The sequence below is a fragment of the Tachypleus tridentatus genome, chromosome 1 (genome assembly GCF_004210375.1).
Source record: "Tachypleus tridentatus isolate NWPU-2018 chromosome 1, ASM421037v1, whole genome shotgun sequence".
NCBI classification, from domain to species: Eukaryota; Metazoa; Arthropoda; class Merostomata; order Xiphosura; family Limulidae; genus Tachypleus; species Tachypleus tridentatus.
In genome coordinates, this window is record NC_134825.1 from 109156688 (window position 1) to 109168912 (window position 12225).

General features: G+C 33.3%; 1 protein-coding gene across 8 annotated transcripts in view; it reads left to right on the forward strand.

The window, feature by feature from the left end:
• The first annotated feature begins 578 nt into the window (after nt 1-578).
• The window catches only part of grsm (probable aminopeptidase NPEPL1 granny smith protein), a 35756-nt gene continuing 24109 nt past the window's right edge, over nt 579-12225 (forward strand). The window contains exons 1-3 of one of the 8 annotated variants that reach the window (XM_076516804.1): nt 579-652; nt 7823-7906; nt 9480-9643. In XM_076516804.1, coding sequence (XP_076372919.1) covers nt 9494-9643 — 150 coding nt within the window. In that variant the 5' untranslated portion in view covers nt 579-652; nt 7823-7906; nt 9480-9493. Of the gene's footprint in view, nt 653-801; nt 1055-7822; nt 7907-9479; nt 9644-12225 lie in introns of those variants that run through there. The other 7 variants (XM_076516784.1, XM_076516797.1, XM_076516792.1 and 4 more) reach the window with 7 other exon arrangements.

Here is a 12225-nt window from a genome sequence, read left to right on the forward strand (position 1 = left end):
CGACTGTTTTGAAATAGGTCTGTAATCTATTGTGGTTTTATTCTTCCCTTCTCTTAACAACGTCTCTTAACAACTAAGTAAACTAATGATTACGATATTATAGTTTTAGTTAATAATAATTTGTGTAACACAGTTTTGAGATTACCCTAATAATGGAATGAATGTGTTCAGAAACGTTTGAATCTTATAAATAAAAAGCAGTCGTTTCATCTTCGTTACTAGACAGCAGTTATTTTCTTTTACACTTTTACTTTCTACCACAAACGCGTCTTGGCACACTGATTAATATACTTTTACAGTTAAAGTCTTTTGTTTGTTTGTAGATTCTAATCGGCTACATGCGCTATACTTAACAAAGATATCAAAACACACTTTTAGTGTTTACAAGAAGTAGTCTTAACATCAAATAATTAGCGAAAATAAAATGTTGTTTTTCTTTAAAAATGCAAAAATAGCTGAATTTAATAAAAGACAAAAATTTATCTAAATTATAAATATCAGAATAATCTTCAAAAATGAAGAAATAACACCTTAATATACTTTATTGCATTAAATTACATATTATTTCTCTCTTAGCCACAAGAGGTCTGAATATAAGAGAATATAGCGTACTCTAATGGCATTGACGTAGAATCATTTACGTAGAAAATAGGTAAAATAAAAGTTTTGAAATAATCAGAAATGCAGTAATAAGTGATGCTGTATTATTTTTATTCGTTCCATTTGCTTAATATGCAACGGTATTTAAATATATTATAAAAATAACCAATCGGTTATTTTTTTATTTTTCGCTACGATTGCATTTATTTTCCTTTTTTTTTTATCTTGAATCCGCTCGCCTTCTTTTTTTACTTAGCTTTTCAAACTGTGAGGGTTCGCCCATAGGCTACGGTGTTCCGAACCTTAACCTTGCAAAGTATTTTAAATTTAATGAATACTTAGGTATTTGCTGTTAATTTTTAATCCCTATCAAATCAGAAATAAGGGTCTGTTTACTATTTTAAGGCATATGAATTGGGATAATCGTAAATAATATATATCGTAAAGACTAACGGTAAGGTAAAACTGGTGATAAAAATCGTAGCATATAAAATATATACAAGTTTACTTGTTGCCCACTACTAACGTTCACAGTGGGCCTAATCGAACACCATTAAATTTAAACTTCAGCTAAAATCTGTAAACTATGTCATAGTATTTTGTATCTAATTATTAATGTGAATTAGAATATGTGTGCATAATTCCAGTATAGTAATATAAAAAAAAAATAGTATAAAATACTGTTCTCAGAAAAGTAAAATTATATCTATTAGACTGGGCAGTTTGAGTATTTAATTATATTATTAATATATCTTCCCCACTTGTTTAAGTCACGAGACAAAGTTACAAATGCATGTGACGTAGTACTTTTATTTTTATCCTTAATTATTGGGATAAGCAACTCATACGGACTTGGATAATAAGTAATAATGTACATATTTGTGTTTACTTTCTCAGTTATACCCTCTGGCAGTATCTATAACACTTTATAGAATCATAATACACTAATAGTAGTAAGTTTAAATATGTTGGGTGGCCTGTAGTATTGATATATCAAAAAAATCTAGTTGTTTTTGTCCATATTATGATTCTTTTCAGGCTGATAGTTGTTAATAGTGGGAATAATATAAAAAACTTATACAAGTGGAATATGTGGTCAACAAATTATCCATTGCTCTGGAATATGCTGACATTTATTATAATAGATATGAATGAAAATGAAATATGATTTCATTAGAGGATATACAAACTATTTTCATGACCAGTGGGGAGGTGTTATTATTTAGACTATTTTTGTGTGCGTATTATTTTTAGTGTGTTTTTTTTAATCCTCAGATAGAGACAGTGCACTGTATACTAAACCTTGATAATTTTGGTATAGATATATGAAATTAATCGCCATAGTTTTAATTGGTATCTATGTGAATTAGTAGAATAGTATTTTACTTTACAAAAGATCACCATAAGAGTTGCAAACATTTGTTTTAAAATAATTCCAGATGGTAGTTGGAATGTGTTATTCAAATTTGACAATGTCAGTATATTTGTACTGTGCGAGCTTTTCACCAAACTGGCTTTGGTTTTGGCTATTGTACACAACTTTAGTTTTCATTACTTGATATAAAGGCCAATGTTTTGATCAGCAAGGTTGACTCTAATAACCATATTGAGTATTTGTTTTTAAATACGATGGACGTGGTGGGTTAACTCTTGAATTTAGGTTAACCTGTCCAGTTCAAGTGTATTTAAGTTTTCTTTGAAAATTAATGTGGTTTTCTTTAGATAGATTTGTTAAGGAAAAGCAGTCTGTTGATGTTTTGACTTTGGAATGTTTTTAATATGTCTTAATTTATGTTACGTTTACTTGTAATTCATTGATGTGATGTAGTAGTAAAAGAGAGTATACACTTGGTGAATGTAAAAGTGTGACCTAGCAGAGAAAAAAACTTGAAATGTTCGGAGAAATGTATCCATTAACACTCCTACGAAAAGTGGGGCCTAATAGGCCCCAGAGCAACTTGAAAGGTTATTAATATTAGGCTAATAATTTTGTATTTAAATGAAATTGCCATTTAAATCCATTAATGAATGGATTAACGAGATTCCCACTGTCCCTATCTACTATCTAGCGAAACCACAGCCAGGGGAACGGGTTTGGAGAAATCAGGACTAGAAACGTCTTTTCGTAGGAGTGTTAATGCCTCGGGTATACATGCTGGTTATCATAGTAATAGGAATATTTAGTTGTTTTTAAAAGCTCAAGCTGATGTGTTATTAGGTTGTTATTGAAAGTTAGGTTTGGTTGATTGTAAACTGTTTAAAAATTTTAAAGGCTTAGCTATATCAAAAGGTGGGGAAGTTAGATACACTGTAGTAGAACTTATTTTTAAAATAAGAACTTTAACATTTTGTTAGATATTAAAGGTTGGTAATATAACCAACAATCTGTACAATTTAATTTTGTTTTTCTATCTACTTGTGTTTTGTTTATTTTTATAAGATCTCAATATTGAGATACGTAGCCATGTTCACCAGAGAACTGAAACTTTAGGAAATTCTACCTTTATATATCCAGTCCTTTCATATATCTTGTTTTCACATCTGTTAAATTTTCTGTTTTTAATTTTATCTTCAATTTATGAGAGAGAGGAGATAAAGGTACCAGTGCACTTATTGTGGTTTTTATATTTACAGAACAGAAATGTTATTATTTCATTCAAAATGGGTGAATGCATGTTTGATAGTTTGTTACGTATAGAGTTTCAGAACAACAAAGGATCTGTTCATCTCTTTTTAAACTATCCCATCCATTCAACTAAACTCAGTAATGAAATGCTCAAAGCCAGCATTTATCAAGCTTTCATTTGAACTGCGTTAATCCTTTTGGAGTACAATTACATTTTGGGCTGATTCCCAAAAAGTACAGTTATCCAATAAAAAATTCAATTAGGAATTTTATCTTATCCAGTCCTTTTTCAGTATGGAAAGGAGATAATATATTTATATTTTTGATATCTGCCACAAAAATTCCATGATGTACATGTAAATGATAAGCAAGTGACAAATGATGAACAGTGACTTGTACATTCTCTTTACCACCATATTACAAAACCTTTGTGTTATGTTGGTATCTGTCAGATACTAGACTACATATAAAAATGTTAATATATCAAGAATATGAACCTAAATTCATGGAACTGCTTATATGTGAGCTGTGTTTATGTAAACACATCCACTATTTACAGAGGTGTGGCATGATTTTCAAGGACGTAAGGGTATTCCTCATTGTTTTCAGTGGAGGAAAGGTTTTTGTGAATCCATGAAGTAAATCTGCTTGTTGCATCAAGTGGCTACAGGTGTCAAAGTGGATATGTAATGGTTAAATTAACGGTATTCACCACATCTGAGGGCAGATCCACCATGTTAGAAAAATATAGCTGTCTTAACCAAAGATGACTCCTACGTTGTCAGAATTTGTATTTATGTCCTCTGATTTTACATTTCTCACCATTAAATAGGAAAAACAAAAATCATCAACACTGAATTTCATTAAGGATGTTAAACACCTCAATCAGATCCTCTCTTCGTTTTTCTAGAGAAAACAATCGAGGACTTTTAACTTCTCCTTATTCCCTCTTCTATATCATTTTTTCTGTAAGTTATATTTCTCAACCCTACTCAAGGATAGTAGAAACTTACTATTCTTTCCATATTTCCTTTTGGTGTGGATTCTTGTACATGGTGAGGAGTACTTCCAGATAAGGTTCTGTTCTTTCAGTTTACCATCCCTGGGATCTAAATATCCACCCACGTGTTTGCCGTGCATGGTGACCCGTGAAGAGTAGGAGAGGATCCTGGTGGTTGAGGGGTCCAACCCTAACACACCACTTTGGCCTTGAATTCCTGTAGATGGATGGCCTTGAGGTGACCCCCCCAGGATCAGTTGGCTTGTCCACTTGGGTTAGGGTCAACAGAGTACCAGTGTTGGATATTTTCAGTGGGTGTTGTGGACATTGTGTCTGATGCTGGTGTTTTGGTATAGTGCTCACAAAACCCTGACGTCGCTGCAGTGGTCTTGTTTGACATTGTAGTGCATCTCCTCATAGGGCTCCATGTTGGGTGGGGTCAGTAGGTACCTAAATATTCTTTGTTATGTATCCCCAAATAAAAATAAAACAGTGAAAAACCAGACTATAAGTAAGCAACCACATATCGAAGATTCTGAACAATAGCCTTCAAATTCTTCAACATCTGTACTCATTTTCTGATATTACATTCTTTATCAGACAACTCTTTAGGGCAAATGTCTCCCTTTTTTATTCAGAAGAGACTAGAGTGGCTTGCTGTCTCTCCAAAGTCAATCAAAAAGCTATGTTATGAGGACATCTTGGTGGAAACATCCACTCCAAAACATAGTGAACTCCTCTTGTACTTGAGGACCATTGGGGACATGAAGTTACTCCCCATGCAACTTTGAATTAATCACAAGGAATTATTGTTAACAGGAATTTGAAGAACATCCTTGACTCAGAGATCCTTGCTGGTTTCTATACCCAAGGAGTTTCTGTAGTGAGGCACATCTCCACTCACAAAGATGGAATTATGATGCCAACCAGTGACCTAATTTTGACGTTCACATCATCACGCCTACTTGCTACTATCAAGGCAGGTTATCTGAATTCCAAAGTTTGGTCATACATTTCAAACCCTCTCAGATATTTCCAATGTCAATGGTTCAGTCACTCAAAGACATCATGTCATTGTTCCTTGATGTGTGCTCGTTATGGTGCCAAGTACCATAATGCCTATGAGTACAAAATGAACCTTCATTGTGTCAGTTGTAGTGGCTCTCACCCATCTTATTTTCGTTCATGCCCCAGGTAGGCAAAGAGAAAAGAGGTGCAGCACTTGAAAACGGTTCACAATATTTCTTACCCAAGGCTCGAATGGTACTGTCCATCATCACTCCATCTCAGAGGTATGCTACTTCACTCCACTGCCACAGTGGGAGTCATTTTCAAACTGCATGGAAAGTCTTTTGCTCCTATGGTTATGAAAGTTGAGGAGTCAATGTCAACACCCATCTCTGTCCTTACTATTCTTTCCAGCAGCTCCCTGTATCCACTTCCTTTGATTCTGGGTTTGGGCATATCCTTGGGTCCATCTTCTTCTCTGGCCCCAAGATGCAGAACGGTTATTAGTTCATACCATCAGTTGCTGGAATCTTCCAACAACAGAGACCTGCCCACTCAACCCAGGTCAGGATCGATAGAGGTCAAAAGACCTCTTTCTGCTAAAGAGAAAAGACTATCTGTTCCCCTTCACTTTTTCCTCACTTTTCTTGAATTATTGACAGTGACCCATGGGACAATGATCATTGTCCTATCATTGAGAGAGAAACTGGCCAGAACAATGTTTTGACCTTATTAGGTCATTTTCAGGTTAGAGTTTGTACACTGAGTCTCATGAACCTCCACTACACCTTCGCTGTTTGCAACTTTCTTTTCTCTATCCTTCGAAAATTCAATCCACACCACAGCATCCCACCTGGGGTTGTGTCTTCATTTCTCAGAGTGCAATGCTTTTTCAGAATAGACTGTCTGTCATTGTTTCCTTTACCCTTTGTATCCAGGCTCAGTTGGATGAATTGGGTCTGTTCTTGGATGACATTGCTGTATCCACTGGTCAGCCCATCTTACCATGGCTTATTACCATCCCCAAGTGTGACTTTACTTTGAGTCATCTGAATCAGGTGGCTACTCTCAATTGGAAGTACCATCTTCTATTTGTCAAACATCTTTCGAACCATTCTGTTGTACTCATCTGTATGGGTGATTCAAAATCAGGAAACTCTGTGGGCTCTGCTATGGTTTGCTGTGGTTCGGTTGTTGCACACAGGATCCTCTCTACAGCTTCTGTGTTCACTGCTGAATTGTGTGCTATTTCCCTTGCCCTGAATCACATAGAAGCTATTCAGTACATGAACTGTACTATTTATACTGACTTGCTTAGCTCTTTACTGGCCTTGGAATCGCTTCACATTAGTTCTCACCTGTTCTCATTGATATTCAGAAACGACTGGCCCATTTCTCTTTGTCATCCACTTCTCTCCAGTGTTTCTGAATACTAGGCCACGTCATAATTCATGGGAATGAGCTTATTGACACTGAAGCTAAGTCTGTCTGCTCTGGCACTATCACTGCTGTGCCTGTTCCATACATGGACTACGGTCCTGTATTCAAGGCTCAGCTCCGTGCCAGTTGGCAGTCGACTTGGGGTGAGGAACAAGATGACAAGCTTCTCCAGACAAAACCTTCTGCTGTACTTTGGCCATATCTGTAAGGATTGGAAGGAAGAAGTTGTCCTGGCTTGGCCAAACATTCCATATTGTTTCTGTAGGGATTGAAAGGAAGAAGTTGTCCTGGCTTGCCAAGCATTCCATATTGTTTCTGTAAGGGTTGGAAGGAAAAAGTTGCCCTGGCTTGGCCAAGCATTCCATATTGTATCTGTAAGGATTGGAAGAAAGAAGTTGTCCTGGCTTGGCCAAACATTCCATATTGTTTCTGTAAGGATTGGAAGGAAGAAGTTGTCCTGGCTTGGCCAAACATTCCATATTGTATCTGTAAGGATTGGAAGGAAGAAGTTGTCCTGGCTTGCCAAGCATTCCATATTGTTTCTGTAAGGGTTGGAAGGAAGAAGTTGTCCTGGCTTGGCCAAGCATTCCATATTGTATCTGTAAGGATTGGAAGGAAGAAGTTGTCCTGGCTTGGCCAAGCATTCCATATTGTTTCTGTAAGGATTGGAAGGAAGAAGTTGTCCTGGCTTGGCCAAACATTCCATATTGTTTCTGTAAGGATTGGAAGGAAGAAGTTGTCCTGGCTTGCCAAACATTCCATATTGTTACTGTAAGGGTTGGAAGTAAGAGGTTGTCCTGGCTTGGCCAAGCATTGGTTACACTTTTTTATCTTATCCTTTATCTGTGACTGATGCACCAATGTGTGGTGTGTGTGTGTGACACTAAAGTCACAGTAGCCCACATTTTACTGTCGTTATGACTGTGAGTGATAGCACCATTGTAGACATGTGTTTACCTTAGGTTCACCCCTGATGCTAGACAGTGTCGTTGGTGATGGTAACACTGTCTGCCTTACTAATGATTTTAAAATTTTTGGACCTTTTAACTCTTTTTAAATTTTTACCAGCTGTTTAAAATTTGTTTAGTTTTATTTTGATTCATTTTTATATTTTATATCAAATTTATCTTTATCTTATTTTTTACCAGTTGTTTGGTGCAGATAGCCTAGTAGCTTTGTGCCAATAAACACCAACTAACCAACTTCTCCATATTTACCCCACCATATAGCTGGTAAGTTGTGCTTAGTTATATGCAGAAGATCATTGATTGCTTAAAGATTTTCCTAAAAATAATCTCAAGAAAATGAGATGTTTATGTAGTTTTTAAATTGATTGTTTTATAGAAATTGTAAAAAGTAAAAAAGGTGAACTTGTTAGACTGTGACAAACCTGTAGTAATAAAGGTTATTGTTTGTCAGCTGTTTGTGTTGGTAACTTTGTTAACCTGTAGTAATAAAGGTTATTGTTTTTCAACTGTTCGTGTTGGTAACCTTGTTAACCTGTAGTAATAAAGGTGATTGTTTTTCAACTGTTTGTGTTGGTAACCTTGTTAACCTGTAGTCATAAAGGTTATTGTTTGTCAGCTGTTTGTGTTGGTAACCTTGTTAACCTGTAGTAATAAAGGTTATTGTTTTTCAACTGTTCGTGTTGGTAACCTTGTTAAGCTGTAGTAATAAAGGTTATTGTTTTTCAACTGTTCGTGTTGGTAACCTTGTTAGCCTGTAGTAATAAAGGTTATTGTTTGTCAACTGTTCGTGTTGGTAACCTTGTTAACCTGTAGTAATAAAGGTTACTGTTTTTCAGCTGTTTGTGTTGGTAACCTTGTTAACCTGTAGTAATAAAGGTTATTGTTTTTCAACTGTTTGTGTTGGTAACCTTGTTAACCTGTAGTCATAAAGGTTATTGTTTGTCAGCTGTTTGTGTTGGTAACCTTGTTAAGCTGTAGTAATAAAGGTTATTGTTTTTCAACTGTTCGTGTTGGTAACCTTGTTAGCCTGTAGTAATAAAGGTTATTGTTTGTCAACTGTTCGTGTTGGTAACCTTGTTAACCTGTAGTAATAAAGGTTATTGTTTTTCAACTGTTTGTGTTGGTAACCTTATTAACCTGTAGTAATAAAGGTTATTGTTTTTCAACTGTTTGTGTTTGTAATCTTGTTAACCTGTAGTAATAAAGGTTAACAGTTTGTCAACTGTTTGTGTTGGTAACCTTGTTAACCTGTAGTAATAAAGGTTATTGTTTGTCCACTGTTCATGTTGGTAACCTTGTTAACCTGTAGTGATAAAGGTTAATGTTTGTCAACTGTTTATTTTGGTAACCTTGTTTACCTGTAGTAATAAAGGTTATTGTTTGTTTACTGTTTGTGTTGGTAACTTTGTTAACCTGTAGTAATAAAGGTTATTGTTTTTCAACTGTTTGTGTTGGGGACCTTGTTAACCTGTAGTAATAAAGGTTATTGTTTGTCAACTGTTTGTGTTGGTAACCTTGTTAACCTGTAGTAATAAAGGTTATTGTTTTTCAGCTGTTTGTGTTGGTAACCTTATTAACCTGTAGTAATAAATGTTATTGTTTGTCAACTGTTTGTGTTGGTAACCTTGTTAACCTGTAGTAATATAAAATAGTAACTGGTTCATGTTATTTGTTCATTGTCCTTTGTTTTGTGTGGAAGCTGCTGGTTGTAATAACTGGCTTCACGTGTCACAGTTCAAGTCTGGGCTGTAGTAAATGTGTCACATTCATGTTTTATGTGAGGTGTCAGTACTACCATATTAGATGGTGAATAATTTTTTGTTTAACATGTACATAGGTGTGAACTAGGAGATGCCAAAAGGAATGATCAAGTTTGGGGGTCAGTTGTCTGTATCTGACCCCCATCAGAGTCCAGTGCTGATAATAGGTCAGACTAAACACTTGTCTAGAATAACGTTTAACGACGTGAAAATGAAACTGGAACCGAAGGTGACTGAAGAGGCAAGTGTGTTTCTGTTTACTGGGAAGTTGTATGTGTTGTTTGATGTGTGTTTTACTGTTTTCAGGCACAATAATCAGGTTCTCAGTAGCTGTTACAACATTAAGTGGACAAATCCTTGAACCATTACTATTAATGAGATCCCATTTTATATACAATGCCTGAAATGGATATTGTTCTTTTGGGTTTGTGAAAAACTTTAATAATTCAATGTGCCTCTACCTGTGATAGGTAATGAATTATTATATGGCATAAGACAGTAAGTGAAACAACACTTTTAAGAGAAAAGGAAAAAAGGAAAAACCCAATATTATCAACATTCTGAATGTAAACTTTCTCACTGATCCATTACAAACTTAAAGTAACTCCTACAGTCAGCACGTTATTGGACAAGCTACCACATCTGTGAGTAAACATCAGAACAAGACTTCCTCTCTATATTCAGATCTTTTACTAAACTAAATTTATTGTTCAAGTACATAATTTCTCAAATCCTGGCAATTTTAAAATTCAAATGAAATCAACTCTGCTGTCCCTAAATTTCAGTAAAAGACAATAGAAAACTGGAAAATATTCATCTTTGATTCAAATGATCTTGTCTGTGAATTTTGTGTGTAACAGTTCTTGTACTGATATAAAAACAGAACTCAGTAATCCAGTGGTATTCAAACCAGGTTTTTCTATACATTTGCACCATCCTTAGTGTCATTTGTTTTAAGAGAATAGACTGAATAGTTTACTCTACAGTTAACACTGTGTTTAGGTGAGTCTTCAACAGATTATGATTGGATCAAATAATACAGGCTTTGGTTCATTGTTTTTATAGTTTGAAGCAGGATAGGAAAACAAATTGGGTTAACCTAGATGGGCCAAAATGTCTCTTGTGTAATTGAAGAGTTTTAATCTTAGTTTTAATCAAAACTGCAGCAATAGTAGAAGTTGAAACATTAGTTTCCAACAATTCACATGTACTAGAAATCAGGCACACCTGTAATATGTGGAATCTCATAGCAAAATTATATGTACAGCTGGTAACATAATAGTTCAAGGGAACAGGACTACAAGAAGTAATCTGTATATTTTATTGGTTTGTTTTTAATTTGTATTATAGTATTAATACATTGCATACTCTTATAACATTAACACATGTACGTACTGTTATAATATTAACACAAATACATATTATTATAACATTAACACATGTACATTGTATTATTATAACATTAACACATGTACATTGTATTATTATAACATTAACACATATGCATTGTGTTATTATAGCATTAACACAAGTACACAGTATTATTATAACATTAATACACGTACATAGTATTATTATAACCTTAACATACGTTCATAGTATTATTATAACCTTAACACATGTACATAGTATTATTATAACCTTAACACATGTACATAGTATTGTTATAACATTAACACATGTACATAGTATTATTATAACCTTAACACACATAATAGTATTATTATAACATTAACACATGTACATAGTATTATTATAACCTTAACACACATAATAGTATTATTATAATAATAACACACTTACATGGTATTATTATAACATTAACACTTGTACATAGTATTATTATAACATTAACACTCGTACATAGTATTATTATAACATTAACACACGTACATAGTATTATTATAACATTAACACACGTACATAGTATTATTATAACATTAACATTCGTACATAGTATTATTATAACATTAACACACGTACATAGTATTATTATAACATTAACACATGTACATTGTATTATTATAACATTAACACATGTACATTGTATTATTATAACATTAACACATATGCATTGTGTTATTATAACATTAACATATATGCATTGTGTTATTATAACATTAACACATGTACATAGTATTATTATAACATTAACACACGTACATAGTATTGTTATAATAATAACACATATACATTATTATTATAATATTAACACTTGCATAGTATTATTATAACATTAACACTTGTACATAGTATTATTATAACATTAACACTTTCGTTACATAGTATTATTATAACATTAACACTGCGTTACATAGTATTATTATAACATTAACATAACGCACATAGTATTATTATAACATTAACATAATGCGTTATAGTATTATTATAACATTAACACATGTACATAGTATTATTATAACATTAACACATGTACATAGTATTATTATAATAGTTACACACGTACATATTATTATAACATCAACACATGTACATAGTATTATTATAACATTAACATTCGTACATAGTATTATTATAACATTAACACATGTATTATTATTATACATTAACACATGTACATAGTATTATTATAACATTAACACATGTACATAGTATTATTATAACATTAACACATGTACATAGTATTATTATAACATTAACACATGTACATAGTATTATTATAACATTAACTCATGTACATAGTATTATTATAACATTAACACATGTACATAGTATTATTATAAGATTAACACACGTACATAGTATTATTATAACATTAACATTCGTACACAGTATTATTATAATAATTACACATGTACATAC